The sequence below is a fragment of the Gastrolobium bilobum genome, unplaced genomic scaffold (genome assembly GCF_033153095.1).
Source record: "Gastrolobium bilobum isolate Gb01-03AN ecotype WA unplaced genomic scaffold, APGP_CSIRO_Gbil_v1 utg30383, whole genome shotgun sequence".
NCBI lineage: Eukaryota > Viridiplantae > Streptophyta > Magnoliopsida > Fabales > Fabaceae > Gastrolobium > Gastrolobium bilobum.
In genome coordinates, this window is record NW_026896919.1 from 22,517 (window position 1) to 40,046 (window position 17,530).

The 17,530-nt window shown below is 35.9% G+C and overlaps 3 protein-coding genes across 4 annotated transcripts; 1 reads left to right on the top strand and 2 right to left on the bottom strand.

Annotated features, from left to right (window-relative positions):
• Positions 1-5,392: 5,392 nt before the first annotated feature.
• On the bottom strand, positions 5,393-9,395 carry LOC133302822 (triosephosphate isomerase, cytosolic). Its single transcript, XM_061502648.1, has 9 exons — positions 9,236-9,395; positions 8,648-8,723; positions 7,979-8,102; positions 7,178-7,262; positions 6,887-7,019; positions 6,561-6,655; positions 6,209-6,287; positions 5,763-5,845; positions 5,393-5,673 (listed from the first exon to the last, which is right to left on the bottom strand). The coding sequence occupies exons 1-9, from the start codon at positions 9,272-9,274 to the stop codon at positions 5,626-5,628; spliced, it is 762 nt and encodes a 253-aa protein (XP_061358632.1). The 5' UTR covers positions 9,275-9,395; the 3' UTR covers positions 5,393-5,625.
• Positions 9,396-11,342: 1,947 nt separating this feature from the next.
• Positions 11,343-13,871, top strand: LOC133302823 (outer envelope pore protein 16, chloroplastic). Of its 2 annotated transcripts, none has more exons than XM_061502649.1 (6): positions 11,343-11,558; positions 11,645-11,702; positions 12,019-12,050; positions 12,419-12,452; positions 12,546-12,613; positions 13,413-13,871. In XM_061502649.1, the coding sequence occupies exons 1-6, from the start codon at positions 11,457-11,459 to the stop codon at positions 13,551-13,553; spliced, it is 435 nt and encodes a 144-aa protein (XP_061358633.1). In that variant the 5' UTR covers positions 11,343-11,456; the 3' UTR covers positions 13,554-13,871. The 2 variants fall into 2 exon arrangements, with proteins under 2 accessions (XP_061358633.1, XP_061358634.1); XM_061502650.1 differs by having other exon boundaries at positions 11,346-11,558; positions 11,645-11,696; positions 13,413-13,833.
• Positions 13,872-14,902: 1,031 nt separating this feature from the next.
• Positions 14,903-16,829, bottom strand: LOC133302821 (pentatricopeptide repeat-containing protein At1g07590, mitochondrial). The gene is made up of 2 exons (XM_061502647.1): positions 16,534-16,829; positions 14,903-16,383 (listed from the first exon to the last, which is right to left on the bottom strand). Exons 1-2 carry the CDS (start codon positions 16,825-16,827, stop codon positions 15,133-15,135), a joined length of 1,545 nt encoding a protein of 514 aa, XP_061358631.1. The 5' UTR covers positions 16,828-16,829; the 3' UTR covers positions 14,903-15,132.
• Between the last annotated feature and the right edge of the window lie 701 nt (positions 16,830-17,530).

Below are 17,530 nucleotides of genomic sequence, written 5' to 3' on the forward strand. Positions count from 1 at the left end.
ATAGTTTTTGTATAAGGTTATTATAGTCATTTTAGTGAGTGGTATAAAAAAATAACATACACTTAGGGTTTTAAACAACCCTTTTCACTCAGCAGTGACTTTATTGGATGTATATGCTTTTATTGGATGTAAAATCAGTGCCTAAATACAGGTTTTGAATGTGAGCATTCTAAAACTCGTGTCAGATCGGGTCGGGTCGAGTCGTGTTAACATGTGTAATAATGGGTCATGGTTACATTATAAGGTTATTCGTATCGTGTCGTGTCAACCCGTAAAATAAGCGGGTCGTGTTCGGGTTGAGAATTTTAACACGAATAATTAATAAGGTCGTGTTCGGTTAGGGTTTTTTGTGTCGTGTGAAATTCGGGTCGGGTCAGGTCGGGTCGGGTTGACACGAATTGCCACCCCTTCGAGTTGTCAACCAGCTGGTCTATATTAGGCATAGGGTACGCATCTTTCGGACATACCTTATTTAGGTCGGTATAATCCGTGCATACCCTTCATTTCCTGTTTGGCTTTTTAACCATCACCACATTGGATAACCAGGTGGTGTACTGTATTTCCCAGATAAAATTGACCTCTAATAGCTCCTTAACATGATCCTCTAGTACTTGCCGACGTTTAGGACTGAGCTTTCTTTTCTTCTGAGCTATCGGCTTAGATCCTGGGTATACTGCTAACTTATGACAACAGAAAGCAGGGTTTACCCCGGGAATCTCTGTCGACTTCCAAGCAAAAATGTCCTTACTATTCTTCAGACATCTGATGAGCTGATCTTTAAAATCGTCTGTCAACCCTTTGCCGATCTTCGTGGTTTGCCCTTGTTCTCCAATTGTTATTTCTTCTAATTCTCCATCGGGTTCTGGCCTCGGCACCTGGGTATCATCCCTCATGTCCAATTCTACCATGTTAACTGATGTCTCTCTCTTCTGGCTTGGACCGACCTGGCCCCTGTCCTTACCTTCTTTGATCTCGGTCGAAGATACGGGACCACTTTCAACTGCTTTAACCGACTTGAAATAGAATTCTCGAGATTCTTTCTGATCTCCGAAAATGGTGATCACCGTGCTCTGCTTGCCGAGCATCTTTATCTTTTGATGCTGGGTAGAGACCAACATATCCATATTATGAATAGTTGGTCTTCCCAGTATCACATTATATTCTGAAGGGAAGTCAACTACAATGAACCGTACTCTTTCAGATTTGAATGCCTCTTTCGATCCTAGAATAAGTCTAAGGCCAATATATCCTTTAGGGGAGGTGTTCTGGCCATTGAACACTGTCAAGGTCGTCTTACAAGGCTTCAGATCTTCTTCATCCAGGTTCATCTTTTTGAACGCCTTCCATAGGATTATGTCAGCGCAACTGCCGTTGTCGACAAAGATTCTCTTGACTCGGCAGTTGACCAATGTTCTAGTTATAACCAATCTGTCAACATGTCCTGACATTACATCTTCTAGCTCTTCTCTGGTAAAGTATAGCAACGACGGCTCCGGATGCTTTGTTTCTTCCTTGGATTTTGGCCGTCCTTGGATTGTCAGCACCTCCCTTAAGTATTTCCTTCTGGCATTCATCGTGTCACCTCCTCCACCAAAAGCTCCACTAATCACATTACATTCAAATTCTGGTTCTACAAAATCATCCTCTTCTCTGACCGGCTTCTTACCTCGGCTTTCTTCCTTCAGTCTTTTTTCTTTCGCCGGGCTTATTGGTTGACCTTTTCTTTTTCTATTGTTCCTCCATCCTTGGGTTCTTATGAGGTACTGGTTCAACTTGCCATCCCTGATGTACCTTTCGATTGCGTCTCTTAAATCCCGACATTCATCAGTGGTATGCCCTGGTCCATCATGAAAGGCACAGTATCAAGATTGATCTAACCCGGCCTGGTTTAGTAAGGGTCCTTCCAGATTTGTGACCTGGGTGATTTGAGGGGTGCAAATTTTTTAAATTTCCCCCTCACTGGAGCTCTTTCTTCTTGTCTTTTACCTCATAAATCAGTTTGTCTTCGATTCCCAGGTTTTTCGAACGCATTTGGGTTCTGTCTCTGATCTACGTTCTCCAACTCCATTTGTTCCAGCTCAAGGTACTTCTTCGACCGAGCTGTGAACTCTACCAGCGTTCGAACCAGATCCTTGTATACCAATTTGGCCAGCCTAGAGGATCCATGCAAACCTGCTATTACCAGGTGTAAACGAACATTTCCAGACAATCCTGGAACCTGTAAGTCTGCCGTTTTAAAGCGGTCCAAGTATTTTTGTAGAGTTTCGCCGGGATGCTGCCATATTTTCCCCAACGCAAACTCGGACTTCGACTGTTTCTTTCTAGTAGCAAAATTCAACAAAAATCTCCCACCGAATTCCTCAAAGGATCTAATAGACCCGGCTGGCAATGATGAAAACCACATTTGAGCTGCTCCTGTCAATGTGGTTGCAAAAAGTCGCGTGATTAAAGGTTCTTCTATCCCCTTAATGTACATGGCCGTATCAAAGGCATCCAAGTGCACCTGGGGATCTTGACGTCCATCATACTTAGGGAGCTCTGACAGGTTTAAATTTTCTGGGAAGGGTGCATCAACAATCTCGTCCACAAAAGGACTATCGTTGTATTGTCCCTTGTTGTACTTTCTTCTGTATACTCCGGACACATCATCCGGGTTTCTAACTTGTTGCCTGTCATTATGAGGCTGGAAGTTCTCCATTTGTCTTGTCGGATTCTTCTTCCACCTCGGTTGCCATCATGACGTGGCTCTTGATTTCGAGCCGAGTTAGTAACTACCCTTTGACCTCGGCTGGCAATGTTCCTTATCTGACTTTGGGTCCCCCCTCGATTATCATTGTTCTGAGGAGGATTCGTGATTCTTAAGTCAGTCATGACTTGCGTTATCGCTAGTGCGGGATTCGGGTTCGTGGCCCGCCATAGCCGAGTCTCCAATTCCTGAATCTGCCTAACATCTTCTTGCCTTTGAAGCTCATTCTTCTTTTCATCTCTTCCATCCTCATGAGTACAGCAGCAACAACCAGATCTGTCACCCGCTGATCATTGTTTGCACCATTTGGCATTTGTCCAGCATTTGCAATCTGTCTTTCAATTGGCTGTAACCCCTCCACGTATGGGGCGTGGGGGTTAACCGCTGGAGTTGATGCCGAGTCAGAGTGCATATCACTGACATGAACAACGTCGGTATCTACCTGCTGATGGTTATTGGGGACACATTGCCCCTCTGGATCGTCCCTGATTGGGGGGATTGGTTCATGTTTAGGATTCGTCATCGATGGCTGCCGATAACCTCTCCTGGTGGTCCGCACCATTTGGATCGGTGGCTTTTAACCACATGGTCGTGGAAAAAGTGGTGTCTCCACAGACGGCGCCAATGTTTTGCCTGAGTGGCAGAGGTGTCTAACCAAGGGTTAGCTCGTTGATGTTGGATCTAATGCTCTCTCTAGATACCTATGAATTAGGTATCTTGGGGGTAGCGAATCACGACACACGATATAACGGCCTTAGCCAAGAGAGGGTGGTGTGTGTGTTGTGTGATTGCATAAAATAGGGTTAAGAGAGATCAGTCATATTTGTGGTCTTTAACTCATATTTATAGAGTTTACCTTTGGATTGATGTCGTCTGGACCTTCTGTGAGTATGGGCCTTGTTCGGGTCCATAACAATTTTCTAGAAATCAAAATTGTAAAGACTTTTAAAAAAAAAATTGTGCTTTACTTTTACATATTTCTTAAGAAGCTAAAACTTGGCTTCTTTTATATATATATATATATATATATATATATATATATATATATATATATATATAAAATTTGACTTCTTTAACTTTTGTAAATTCAATTGAAACATATTCGTGATTTCACAAGGTCAAACTCAAAATTTCAAAATTTGAATGAAACATTTTTTTTTTCCCCAAATACATTAAAGAAATCGTTCTGTCATAAAACCTCGTTTACTCAGAGAGAAAAAAAAAGGATTTACTATCCATGTATAAATTTTAGTAATTAAAAAATGGGATTAATGTATGTACCAAAATAAAAAAAAAATGGGATTAATGTTTCTTATGTTGTAAGAGATAATTTTATTTCCTACACACATAAAAGTATGAGAGACCTATTTTTTTCTCTATTTTCTTCACATGAGCCTTACATACTTTTATATATGTGTAGGAGATAAAATTATCTCTTACAATATAAGAAACATTAATCCCTTAAAAAATTGGATAAATTACATTGCTCGTACTTTCTCCTTCTCTAATAAATTAATGTGTTATATTTTAATATGAATGAAGCTTCAAAAACAAAATTTCCTTTTCTCTCTGCGAGTATCTACATTTACAATTAATTTCAAACCCTTTATACCAACTTCAAGATTTAAGAAAATGAAATGAAAATTTTAGATGCAATTCTAAAACTATTAATTAAGAAGTTAAAAACTCAATCTCAAATCCTTAATATAAACTACGAGGCTTTAAAAAATGATATGAAAATATAAAATTTCAAAACAAATAATAAAAAGTTAAAAACATAATTTAATTCTAAAGTTTCAAAAATAAAAATACGATCTTTAAAATCAGCCACCCTCTACCGGTAATACTAAGATCCGTGGAGAAAGAAAAGTTTATCACATTTTCATTTCTACAAAACGAGTATAATAAAAAAAAACACACACTATAAATTAAACATGTCTGATGTATAATTTATAGTTAAAAATTATAAGACCAAATGATGGTCGCGAATTCAATTCAAACTTTGTTTCTATAAAAGAAAAGAAAAAATACATGCGTTTTCCCCCTCGGCTATTGGTTAAAGTTTTAGGGAAAACATTTTCTCCTTTTAAACTTTTCTCATGTTAGTGACACATTGTATAAGTGGGTCCCACAAAATAGTGAAAAGAAAAAAAAATTTAAGATGAGACCCACTTATACTTTGAGTCACTAACATGAGAGAAATTTTCTCCTTTTAAAGGAGAAAATATTTTCCCAAAGTTTTAACAGTACAAAACTTGAACCGCAGAAATCCCTTTCCACAATCTTTAAGCGCTGGTTTTTGTTTCCATTGCATTTGGCTTTGCTCAAAATATCCACATGTAACCAAATCATGGTGGAGGTGAAAACATATATTCAATCTTTCCTAATACCATTGTTAAAAGGGATTTAAAGCCTTAATTCTGAAACATATCCCAAATCAAACTAATCACAAAATAATGAACCGATTAAAATATCTAAAAATAAAATAAAATTAACCACTTGTAAACCATAATATATAAATATATCCCTACAATCCTTTACTTTCCTCACTTTGCTCTTGAAAACACTGAACTCAATTTAGATATTCAAATCCACAAAAGACTAAACACAATCTACATAACCCGTGCATCAATAGGCGTAAAAAGAAAATGGAAGATAAGAGTAAAGTCAATTAAAACCCTGGCGTTCAACATTATTTACCCACCAAATGTTATGGTAGTTACACTATTTTTTGCAAGTAGAAAATTAAAAGGAAAACATACTTATTCAGTACTGAACAAGGGTTCCAAGCATAAGCCACAAAGTACATAACCAAAACTCAAAACAAAGAAATTTCCGAAGCAGCTTCAAAGGCAGCATATCAGTTCCTAACTATAGTTTCAATTCTTCTTCACGGTGGCAGCATTGATGATGTCGATGAACTCCGGCTATTTACAAAGAGAAATCAAATTCAGTAGTTGCATAAATGCAAAACAAGAAACCAAACACAACCAAAATAATGGGGAAAAAGAATCACCTTCAAGGAAGCACCTCCAACCAAAAATCCATCAACATCAGGTTGTGCTGCCAATTCTTTGCAGTTTCCTCCAGTTACAGAACCTGCAGTTAATATGTGGCAATTAAATAAGAAATTACTAATATGTAACTATCAACACAATCTTAATATACCAATTGGAAACCTCCAAGGACCAGGACAATAGACAGCTTAACAACTCTGAAAAGTGTAAGAGTAATACAAAATTACCAATGAAAAAAATAAAAAGGTCAGAACAACCTCTAACGAACCAAATCTCAGAAAGTACACAACAGACTTGTTTGTGCTTGTCTATGGCAAATCACCCGACATGCTTTCCCACCTTAGCTTTCTCTAATGTCTTAAAACTCACACCATGTTTATTCTTTGGTATCTAAGTAACTGCATATGATACACAACGATATAGGGTAAAGAGCAAACGGGAGTACCTCCATAGATAATTCTTACAGTCGCAGCAACTTGAGCACTCACATTGTCATGAATCCATTTCCTCAAATCAGCATGGACCTAGGCCAAACATCCAACAAACATTGTCAAGACAGCACAATCTGCAAGTTACTTTTTACACAAAATACGGAATTAGGGCAATTAGATGGCAGAAAGAATGAGAGGTATCAACAGTCTAATTGGACATCAGAGCAAAGAAATAAAAAGGTTTCAGATAGGGCGATACAGATCTAAAAATAAGAGAACCATGAATTTTTTTTATTTTTTTAAAGTATAGTGCAGCCAATTTTTAACTTAAACAACAATGTTATTAATGAAATGTAGGCAGCCTACCTCTTGAGCCTGAGCAGGAGTTGCAACCTTTCCTGTCCCAATGGCCCAAACTGGCTCATAGGCCAGAACAACATTATCCCAATTTGATACTTTAGCTGCAAATAAAAATTGAAGTCAGTAAATATATGATTGCCAACAAAATAGCAAGTGATGAAATAATGACAATCTGCTACTGCAATTAGATGAGTTTTTTTAACCAAAACTGCAAAGACTTCCACACAATATTTGTGAGAACATCTTCTCACAGAAAGGAATAAAAACATAACAGTTAATCTATAATTGTATATAAATAACATAAAACCCTTATGAATGGGGTAAAAAAGTACCTGCAATTGCTTTTGTTTGCTCAGCAACAACAGCCAGTGTTGTGCCAGCTTCACGCTGTTCAAGAGTCTCACCAATGCAAGCAATAACTTTCAGACCTTGTGAAAGTGCATATGCAACTTTATCTCCCACAAACTGTAATAAACAGTAAAGCAGTAAGAAGTGCACAACCATAGTTGGTAAATGATAAACTTTTGTTAATACAAGTAACTTCACAAAAAAGAACTTATAACACAACCAACAAAAAGGAAAATTTTAAAAATATAAATCAAAGACAATTGAACACTTTGTACCTCATTTGATTCCTTTAAAAGCTGCCTTCGTTCAGAGTGGCCAAGAATAACCCAAGGAACTCCCAAATTAACAAGCATTTCAGCACTGTTCATGCAAAAGAAATAATAGACAGAGATTAAATGATGGATAAAGGTTTAAGAATATGTGCCCTACTATTATAAATCACTGATACAAAAAGAGAGAGGGAGAGATATAGACAGTTATTACATGGCTCAACTGAACATGGAAAGATCAAAACCCTTAGGGAGCATTAGTTTTAGGAGATGGATTTTCATTCCTGGTAATAAGGTTACCTAGAATGATATTCTTAGGGATGGTATTCCGGGAAACCTATCATACCCATGTTTGATATTCCTATATGGACATAGAAACCCAGTCCCAAGAATGTGTAACTATAAGAAAAAAATATCCCTGAAAATAAACAAAATTATCTTCTTCCTAGCCACTACCCACAACCACCTATTGTCCACCCACCCACTCCCAAGATTCTTGAAGGAAAAACGAGGGCAAGAGGGTCGTTGTGTAAGACATGAATCATTCCCTTGTCATGGGAATGAAACATACACACACCCCTCCACTTGTATGATTTGGTGAGAATGACCCTAAACAATATGCCTGGGAATCTTTTTTTAAATCCTGTAAGGCTGAAACAACATGGGAACGTTGTATGCCCATCTCAACATTTCCAGGAATATAAAACTAATCTCCTTGAAACAAATGCTCCCTTTAAGTCATTAGCAATAGAAACTAAATGCAAAGCATCAAAGTGAAACAAAATGAAGAACCAACAAATAGCATACCTAACCTCTCCGGTAAAAGCTCCACCTTTGCGAACCCAACAGTTTTGTGCTGCAACATGGAAGTCAGAGCGCAGTAAACCTTTTACAAAGGGAAGGAACACATAGGGGGGGCTCACAACAACTTCTGTAAAAAAGAAACACCCTTATTAGCATATGTCAACATCAGCAACATAATCATCATCAACAACAATAAAAATTGGATAAACTTATTTGAAAAATAAATAACTGAAGCGAGATACCAATAATGGATATATGTACCAGTTAAGCAACTATAACAAATTCTGTCGTTGCCAGTAACTTGATATTAAGTTAAAAAGTTCTGTATGGCCCATATAGATAATCAATTTTTTTTCTTAAAAAACCGTGTAAATGTCAAATACAAATTGCATAGAGTACAAGCATAGCAACACCATCTATGCCGCCTAAAGAATTTTAAGTCTCGTTATAACAATTCAAAAGGGTACATAATTACGTGGTTCTGTATAAAAATAAACAGAATTATAAAATTTTAGCACTCGGTAGTTTTCTGATTAAGTTCCTCAAGCCAAACAATAGTCCAAATTCATATTGAAATTTACTTAGCAACATAGACCACTGCCAAGAGTGAGCTAAGCATGAAATGTTTAGCATGAAAAGAGATAACCCCATGGGAAGCTTGCTTAGACTCACCCACAACATCTTCTCCAGGGACTTGACCTTCGTTCAAAGTGCCAACAATCTTCTTGACCTCTTCAGTGGTCCCATTCTGCAACAAAATTCAATTCAAAGCATCAGTTATTTATGCTGATGCATCACTTCAAAAGATTTTAGAACACTGAGATATCTTAGTTATTTCTATAACATGGGCAATAAGAAAAGATCCATGAAAAAATTTATACCAGGCAGATAGGAATCCCATCAACATATTAGTGGATGCTTTTGAGATCATCACAAAAAAAGTTCAAGTGGATGCTTCCTTTGTGAATAGGGATAAGGATCTTAGTCCAAAGGGTGTAACTAATCACTATTACTAAGTGCTTGTTAGATCGGGAAAGAGAGTGTATCAGACATCAAATGATCCAACATAAATTCACAAACAGACATTAACCCATCGGATCTGATAGTTAGAAACACAAATGTTTCAGATTCTTGAGATAGTTTCCGAGCTCATCCCAAATATTTAAGATACCAAATTTCATTCATCGAGATTTAAACAAATTATTTCACAAACGCAAAAAAAAAATAAAAAAAAATGGTGAAAGAACGAAAGAAACATACGCATTTCCAGTTGCCACCGACGAAGAACTTTCTGCCCATGATTGTATTGTTATTTCGATTCCGACGAGAAAATGAGAAGTCACAAACCCTTGTTCTACGATGATACAACGTCAACTACAAGTGACTGTCGAAACTCGATACAGGCTTTATAATACAGATAAAACCGAATATGCTTTAGGGCCTTTCCCTTTTTCTTTATTTACATTATTTTAAAAATATTATTTCTAGATGCACCTTGAATAAATTTGTGGCCATTATTATTATTATAAGGAAAAAATATCTATCATTTTAAAGGATGTAAAGTTATATCATTTTAAGTGAGAGAAAGAGATAGATAAAAGAGAAGAGAAAGTTATATAAATGTGTGGGTCCCATCTCTTTATAAAAATGAATGGATATAAATTATATCATTTAAAAAAATAAACATTTTTCCCTTGTTATAACTGCTTCCATTTTTATTTTATTTTAATGTGGCTATTATAATTTTCAATTAGTAAGAGTGTGACATTGACTTCTTAATGACAAATGGTTCGGCCGGTAAAGTATGGTAGTCATCTAAATTCAGAGACAAAAGTATATTTTATTTATGAGATTTGTATTTGTCATTTAATATGACACAATAAATTTTTCTACACACATAATATTTTGTGGAGCCCACACTTTTTGAAGAAAAAAGAAAAAAAGAAAATTACGGCACGCAAAATGAATCTCTATAACATTACACAATTATTTTTCCTACAACGTAACTCTTATAAAATCCTTTATTTATATCAAAAAAAGAGAGAGTATATTTTATTTTGATCCAGGCATGCCCAAGTATCTTCGAATAAAGAAAATGTATTATTCCCTAATCAAAAGTCTAGATATGAGAATGGAAAAAATAATTTTAGAAAAACCGCTCCAATAATAAATCTATTAATATTTAAATAGGATTAATCGAATAATCGATCAACGTGATACCTTCAATTTCATCTTTATTAATCAGTGCTTTCTTCCTTCCACATAAATTTGCGGTTTTCTTAGCACGTCCATAAGAATGGAACTACATTATCTCAACTTTCAAAATGTTGTGATACTAGTGAGCCAATGGCAACCACAAACTATGATGCAGCAACCTCTAGAAAATAGAAAAAGAAAAATCATCCTATATTGTCATTTGTCATCTAAGAACAAGCCTTAAACTTGGTGTTGCTCTTGGCAGCACTGGTTTTAGTTTAGGTTTCTAAAATTATTTTTGCGGTGAGTAAAATTAATTTAAAAAAAAGTAAATCAGTATATATTTTTTTCGTTTTTACAACAAATGGCAAATTTTTCAATTTTCAATATATTGGTCGGTGAAATTAAAAGCAATGACGCATATTTCAGAAGCATAATGCGGAGACATCACAGCTGTACTGTACTGAATCCATGTGGCCCAGTTCTAAACTACAAGATCGGCCCAACCTGAATTTAGTACTACCGCTCACCTCGATTTTATCGAAAATATTATATTAACATGATTTTAATTACGATATATTACTAGTGTAAATTTTTTTACATATCTAGAATTTGAGATAAAAATATGAAAATTGGTAACCAACAAAACTCAGGATATTTAGTAGATAGCTAGATCTCTTAAACATATTGACAGAGTTTTAATTTCTGACTATGTATATGAAAAATACTTTGTTGGTAAAAGTAAAATTTATTTCGATGATTTCTACGCTTCGAGAAAATTAATCTTTAATTGTGGTGGAGGAGTACCTGAGTTATATTAAAAAAATATATGAAAATTGGTAAGTTGAACTTAAATCTTCTACTAATAATGAATCAATCATTCTGTAGGTGCTAATATTAGAATAAATATATACTTAATGTGATTTAAAGAATAAAATTTAACTAATAATGATTCTTCAAAAAATTCATGTATGTAATGATTGATAGATTATTTATGTGTCAATATTTATAAATTTTCTAATTAACTTTAGCTCTGAGGAAACCAAAGGCAGTTCAGATCTCAATGCATGCACAATAATTTATGTTTTATTATTTCCAAGTCCCATATATAACAAACAAAATTGATATCTATAATATGAGCCAATGAAGTGACACTTGGATGTACACCCTATCTTTACATCTCCCCTATGTGATCTGAATGAACTGTGAAGTTTGAAGTATAAATTAGTTTATAACTAAAAGAAACAAGGGAAGGAAGACGAAATTAGAGGAGTGAAAGTGAAAGATGTTTCCAGGGTCGCTATCTACGCCAAAGGTGGACGTAATTATAGACATGGGCAATCCATTCCTAAACCTCACCGTTGATGGTTTCTTGAAGATCGGAACCGTAATTTCTCAACTTCTGTAACTGCTTATCATCTTCTTTCTTTTCTTAAACATTCCGAACCAACCTCGTACATGGTTCTTCTTCAGGTCGCAGCCACGCGGGCAGCTGCCGAGGATACCTATCATATTCTCCAAAAGGGTAAGGGTCGGTATTTCATCATCCCCTTATCTTTTTTTTTTCTTTTTTTTTTAATGCTGTTTCCCTTTTGTTAAAGAGGCAAAAGATGTAAACTTTAATTCTTGGGGATTATTAAAGTTTATTTTTTTTTATTGCTTAAATTCAGGTTATATTGAAACATGAAAGCTTTTTTTTATTTTTTCTATTGCAATATCTTGCTTTACTTTGCTTCTATCTGCTTTGCTTGTGTGGTAGCAATTCAATGTTCCTCGTTGTTTTGTTTTGGATTATTGTTTTCGTTTGTGTAGGTTTTTGTCAGACTAACAGAAAATGCCTGTTCCAGGAAATATTTCAAGTCGTGATTTTGAGAAAATGGTAAGTTCGTGATTTAATCGTGGCCAATTCTTTAGGGTGAGTTTCATTCCTAAAAATTCACATTGAGGCTTTGAATTGTAGACATCTAGTCTAATTTAAGTATGTAGATTAGTATATTGTAGCCAATTTTCAACTATCTATGACGCCTCCCTTTTTAGCATATCAAACACTTAGATTATCTTCCCCGTAACCTTTCAATCGTGCTTTCATGGATCTTCTTTAAAAGTAGAGTGTTGGGAGAATTAGTCCTTGCAAAAAGTGATAACTGGGGAGATCCCCCAAAGGGTATGCAGGAATCCCTTTCAATAGACGTTTCATTGAGCATGCTATTATTTATTCCTTGTTCATGAGACATAGTTTTGTTGCAGCTGAAGAAGATGTGTAAAGAAGGTGCATATTGGGGTAAGACCTTTATTGCATGATGTTTTAATATGGCACATTCATTTAGTGAATGCTTTAGCTCCATTTAATGTGTTTTCTTTTTTGTGCTTACAGGAACTGTAGCTGGCGTATACGTTGGAATGGAATATGGGGTAGAGAGGATCCGTGGCACCAGGGACTGGGTAATTCTCTCCACATGGTAGTTGGACTTACCATTCATCCAACCACCAGCATTTCCTACAGCAATCTAATTTCACTATTTAAATAGACTTATTATGAGCTATGAAGCACCGATACGCGTTTTCGATACGTTATTCGATGATACAGGATGTAGATTACCAAACAATACGTTTCCGATACGCGTATCCGATACGTTGGAAAAAAATTTTAAGGAGTGTCGGTGCTTCTTAGATTATGAGAGCGAGCCATGGAGCAATGATAAGGTTGTTTCTTATGACCGGAAAGTCACGGGTTTGAGTGTGAGAAACAGTTTCTTTGCATAAATACAAAGATAAGGTTGTGTACAATTGAACCTCATATGTACCCTCCCAAGTTGGGGAGCCTTTTGCACTGGTTTGCCCTTAAATGGACTTATTATGATTTTTAGATTCTATGCTAGATATTACACTTTTTTCTGGACTTGCCTTCACTATTATGGCATCTAATCTGATGAAAAATTTAAAGCTGTTTGTTAACAAGCATGATGTTTGGCTTTAAATGAGTCTAATAGTAAACTGGATATTGTATTAGAATTTAGAACAATGCCCGCTACGGTATTAGCTCAAGTGGCTGGAGTAAATGGAGATGTAAATAGAAGTTATAGATTCCAGTTGTAGCATCTACCCTTTGATATAATAATTAAAAAATGAATTTATAAAAATTGGAAGTGAAATGTATATTTGGTAAATTGTAATTTTATTTTTCGGCTGAGATTCTTACCTTAGCCCTTATTTTCTTCCCATGGACTTGGATTTATTGCAGAAGAATGCCATGATTGGAGGTGCGGTAACTGGGGCTCTTGTATCTGCATGCAGCGAAAATAGGAAAGACAGGATTGCCATAGACGCCATTACAGGGGCAGCAGTTGCTACTGCTGCAGAATTCATAAATTACCTTACCTGAATGAATGAAAATGGATGTCTTCCTGGTATTCTTGCGTGTTTTGAAAAGGGATTTGCACAATAAGCCTCTTTTGTCATCATTTGTATTGGTCCCGTATTAATACTGAATTACTGATGCAGTTATTTCCAAGATATGCTAGTTGTTTAGCTTTCTGTTAAACCTATGTTTTGATCAATTATATTGGCTAATCGGTGGTGTGCATGATAGTAGCTCTCTGTTGCAATTTTGTCAGTGACATGTTCAGTTCAATTTAGTCTTTGGGTTCTGGTATTATCAAGGCTCTGGATGAACAGGTTTTTAAATTTAACCGTTCTTTCCTGGTAGGTGGATCAAGTTTATCTTTGCGTAATATAATTGCAGTTGTAGATTATGATAGGAAGTGGACATCTGTTGTAAGGTAGGAAGGTTTTCCTGTTGTAAGCTTGGCATATCAATATATCTAATCTAATTATGGTTCGCTTAGCACATACAGAACAAATATAAGTTAAGATCTTAAAAAAAAAATTCATGCATTTTACAATTTCCAAATTATCGTCCTATGATCCTCACTCAAGAATGTTGTCGTGTAGCTGAAATTAAATAACTGCACTGAGCCTCTACTTGACTTCATTCAGAACGTGTATTAAAATATACCCGGAGGACTTCAGTCTCAAGTGTTATCACATTTTGTTCTGTAAACTGTTGTCCGAGTAGTTCAGTGTTCCTAGGCCTATTTTTACATCACTTTATACACATGTATTAATGTTAGTTATAATCATATTTCTTAAAGAGAAATTTCAATCCAAGCATTTTCAGAAAGGGAAAAAGTCTAGGGATATAAAAGTAATATTTATAACAGTCCAGTGTAACGCTCATTTGTAAAAGAATTTAGACCAATCTATGCCAAGGAGCAACAAGCAATGGACTCGTAAGTTAGCAGAATAATCAACCCGAACTGAATTCATATTCAAAGAAACTTCAACACATATAGCACACACACAAGCACAATGAATCTCATTGTCTGATAGCTGTCTCAATAAGTAAGGTGCCTTGTTCCAGTGATAACAAAACAAAAAAATTACGGTTCACAAGGTCATCCTCTCTTTTGTATGCTCGAGTGGATTCTAGCAGAGTAAATCACGAGGTTGCTCTTGTCAGAACCATTTATGTTGGCGCAACACAATGTTTATCTCAAGTTACTGATCAATACAACACATCGACTAACCTGTAACCATCACCTACAAATTATGGCAAGGTTAATCTTTAAGAAATAGGGTCTTCGCTGGTGTTTTTGGGGCATTCTTTCAGAAATTATAAATGTACTAGTTTGTAGTAAATTGCATGTTTTTTATATGTAAAACTAAGTGTACTTACAAAAATGCTATTTTACACATCCATAAATTTCATCTAACTAATAAATGAGCCCAGTTCATCTCAGAATTTATCTAGTAGTGTGGCTGAAGCTGGAGATGCAAATCAACATTTATACTCTCAGCATCTTTACCTTATCAGTGGTAAATGCAAACAAAAGGAGCTTCCAGAAGCAATGGTAGATGTTCTCTAAAGGTACACAAAATTTGTCAAAAATTATCAATCAAAATCAGGTCCGAAACTGTTCAGCAACTTTCAAAAGACTGTAAGTTTCAGCGTCTGGCCTAGCTCCTCCAAGAATCATCCTTCTCAAAAGATTTGGATCATAAATCTTAGCTTTTACATAAGCCTTAATCAAGGTATTATATACAAAAGTATACCTACAATACTTAGCTTTATGAAATTCTTCAAACAATCTCTCAACATTTCCCACATCACCATTCTCAGCAAAAATCTCAACAATTGAAAGAGTGGTCTCCAACCATGGGGTTGAATTTCTAACACTCTTGCTAAGTTTCAAACGCATGCCCAAGTCTAATGTCTTCAAAGCTTGCTCTGTCATACCTGATTTCAAGCAGCCCAGAGCAAGATGACGAAAAGTTATGGCATTCGGTTTGCACCCGTTTGTCTTAATGTTTTTGTACAGTCTAGATGCTTTGTTTACAAATCCATGTTTGCAATATACAGATATCATAGAATTGAATTGCTCTATAGATTTCAATCCTTTTGTTGATTTCATATCTAACCAAAGTTCTTCAGCTCGGTTTAGCTGTCCAATTCTACCAAGTGCTTCAATGGCTAACATATAACTTTTAGATCTAACAAAGGGGAGTTCTTGAATGATGCCCCAAATTCTTTCCAGCTCCTTTTGGTTCCCTAGATACCCATACAATATAAGCAGGACATCCAATGTTGACCAGTTATTCCCTGTAATAGACTTCTCCACAGATTCAACATATGCTTCAGTTGCAGTATATAACCTGGCCACTGCATGTGAAGTAGCTAAAATGCAGTAAGATATTTCATTTGGTTCAACCTGTGCTCGTTTCATATTACTGAAGACCTTCACCAAATTTTCAAGATTATGTTCATTGGCTTCTATTTTCATCAAAATGTTGAAGGTGGACACATGTGGGGTGACCTTATCAGCCTTCATTTGGGTGAGTAATTTGGGTATCATCTTCTTGCGGCTAGGTGATGAATGCAGAATTATGAGGCGGTTGAAAACCAAATGCGAGATGGGATAACCCAATTCCCTCATTTTTTTCATGTACTCAAGTGAAAGTCTTACGACACCTTTATCCAAACATGCAATCACTAGATTGTTGTAGAGCAACTCATTCTGAAATTCACGAGGAACACGAGTCAAGAGCTTCTCCCCATGTGAAATCCCATGAAACTTAGTTGTAAATTCCACAAGATAAGAGTAATCCAGTTCTCTAGGTCTATAGGGTTTCTCCCTGATCACCCATTCCATCACCTATATCAATAGCCATACATGAGAAAAACATTCAAGTGGTAAAGTTTTCATTTTTCCATCAACAACCAATACCCTTTTCATTCTTCATCATGTTCAACTCTAGTTTACAAGAATACAATAAATCTAAGTTGAGCAGAAAATATGACTGACCTCAAGTGCGCGTTTGTTCATCTTGAGCTTCCTGAGACGGTTAATGGCGTGAAAGACGTCACCGCCGTGAACAGGGAAACCATCTCCCATCCAACTACGGAAAGCAGACCCAACAGATTCTCCTTTGGGAAGCTTCTCGATTCTCAAAGACAGGCACTCCTGGTTTTGTGGTGGTTGGGTGCACAACAATTTCAAATTCAGCTTAAGATGAAGATGGGTTTCAATGCCACAAGGTGTTCGACGTATTGCCTCAATGAACAACCTCTGCGGTGCGAAGCCTATCAAACTTCGCATGCTTATACTTGCGCTCCCTTAACTCCTAATACCCCACATAGCTCTAAGTAATACTTGGGTCGCCACATATTCAATTCTTCATAACTTTAATGTACCAAAAAAAAAAAAAAAAAAAAATTATGAGTGGTAATGTTATTTTTTTTTTATAAATCTAAAATTTAGATATTTCGTTGTTATGTAGAAAATCTAATTTAAAAAGAAATACTTTCTTAAAAAAGTTATACAGTATATATAATGACTTTAATGTTTATAAAGTGAATGTAAATAATGTTGGACAGGTGGCTTCAATACTCAAGAGGGGGGGTGAATTGAGTTTTATAAAATCTTTTCGCAAAGTACCTCATTTGATGTTTTACAGACTATTTCTTCAATAAAGTGATTTAATAAAGAAGTGTCTAATAGTAAAAGCAAGTGTAGTGATCAACAAAGTAAGCAAGTGAATATATAAAGACAATCTAAGATGCAATTTTAATACTTAAATAAAGAGATTAAGGTTAGAGAGATTGCAAACTAGATGTATCCTGGTTCGGTCACCACCACCGTGACCTACGTCCAGACTGAAGCCGCTCGATCAATTCTTTTCACTAACTATCAAGCTTGAGGGTGCTTGACAAACCACTACAACTTTTCAAGACTTCGGGCTCTTGATGCCTTACACTTTTTCACTCCAAATTTTCTTAGGAATTTGGTGACCTTTCAAGTG

Bases quoted from the DNA above. Each gene is read 5' to 3' on its own strand.
- LOC133302822 (XM_061502648.1), bottom strand. From the start codon at position 9,274: ATGGGCAGAAAGTTCTTCGTCGGTGGCAACTGGAAATGC. The intron at 7,263-7,978 runs GTATGCTATTTG...TTGCATGAACAG, and splicing joins GCTTTTACCGGAGAGGTTAG to TGCTGAAATGCTTGTTAATT. The intron at 7,020-7,177 runs GTACAAAGTGTT...TGTTTATTACAG, and splicing joins TTTTAAAGGAATCAAATGAG to TTTGTGGGAGATAAAGTTGC.
- LOC133302823 (XM_061502649.1), top strand. From the start codon at position 11,457: ATGTTTCCAGGGTCGCTATCTACGCCAAAGGTGGACGTAATTATAGAC. The intron at 11,703-12,018 runs GTCGGTATTTCA...TGCCTGTTCCAG, and splicing joins TATTCTCCAAAAGGGTAAGG to GAAATATTTCAAGTCGTGAT. The intron at 12,614-13,412 runs GTAATTCTCTCC...GATTTATTGCAG, and splicing joins TCCGTGGCACCAGGGACTGG to AAGAATGCCATGATTGGAGG.
- LOC133302821 (XM_061502647.1), bottom strand. From the start codon at position 16,827: ATGCGAAGTTTGATAGGCTTCGCACCGCAGAGGTTGTTCATTGAGGCA. The intron at 16,384-16,533 runs GTCAGTCATATT...CTATTGATATAG, and splicing joins TGAACAAACGCGCACTTGAG to GTGATGGAATGGGTGATCAG.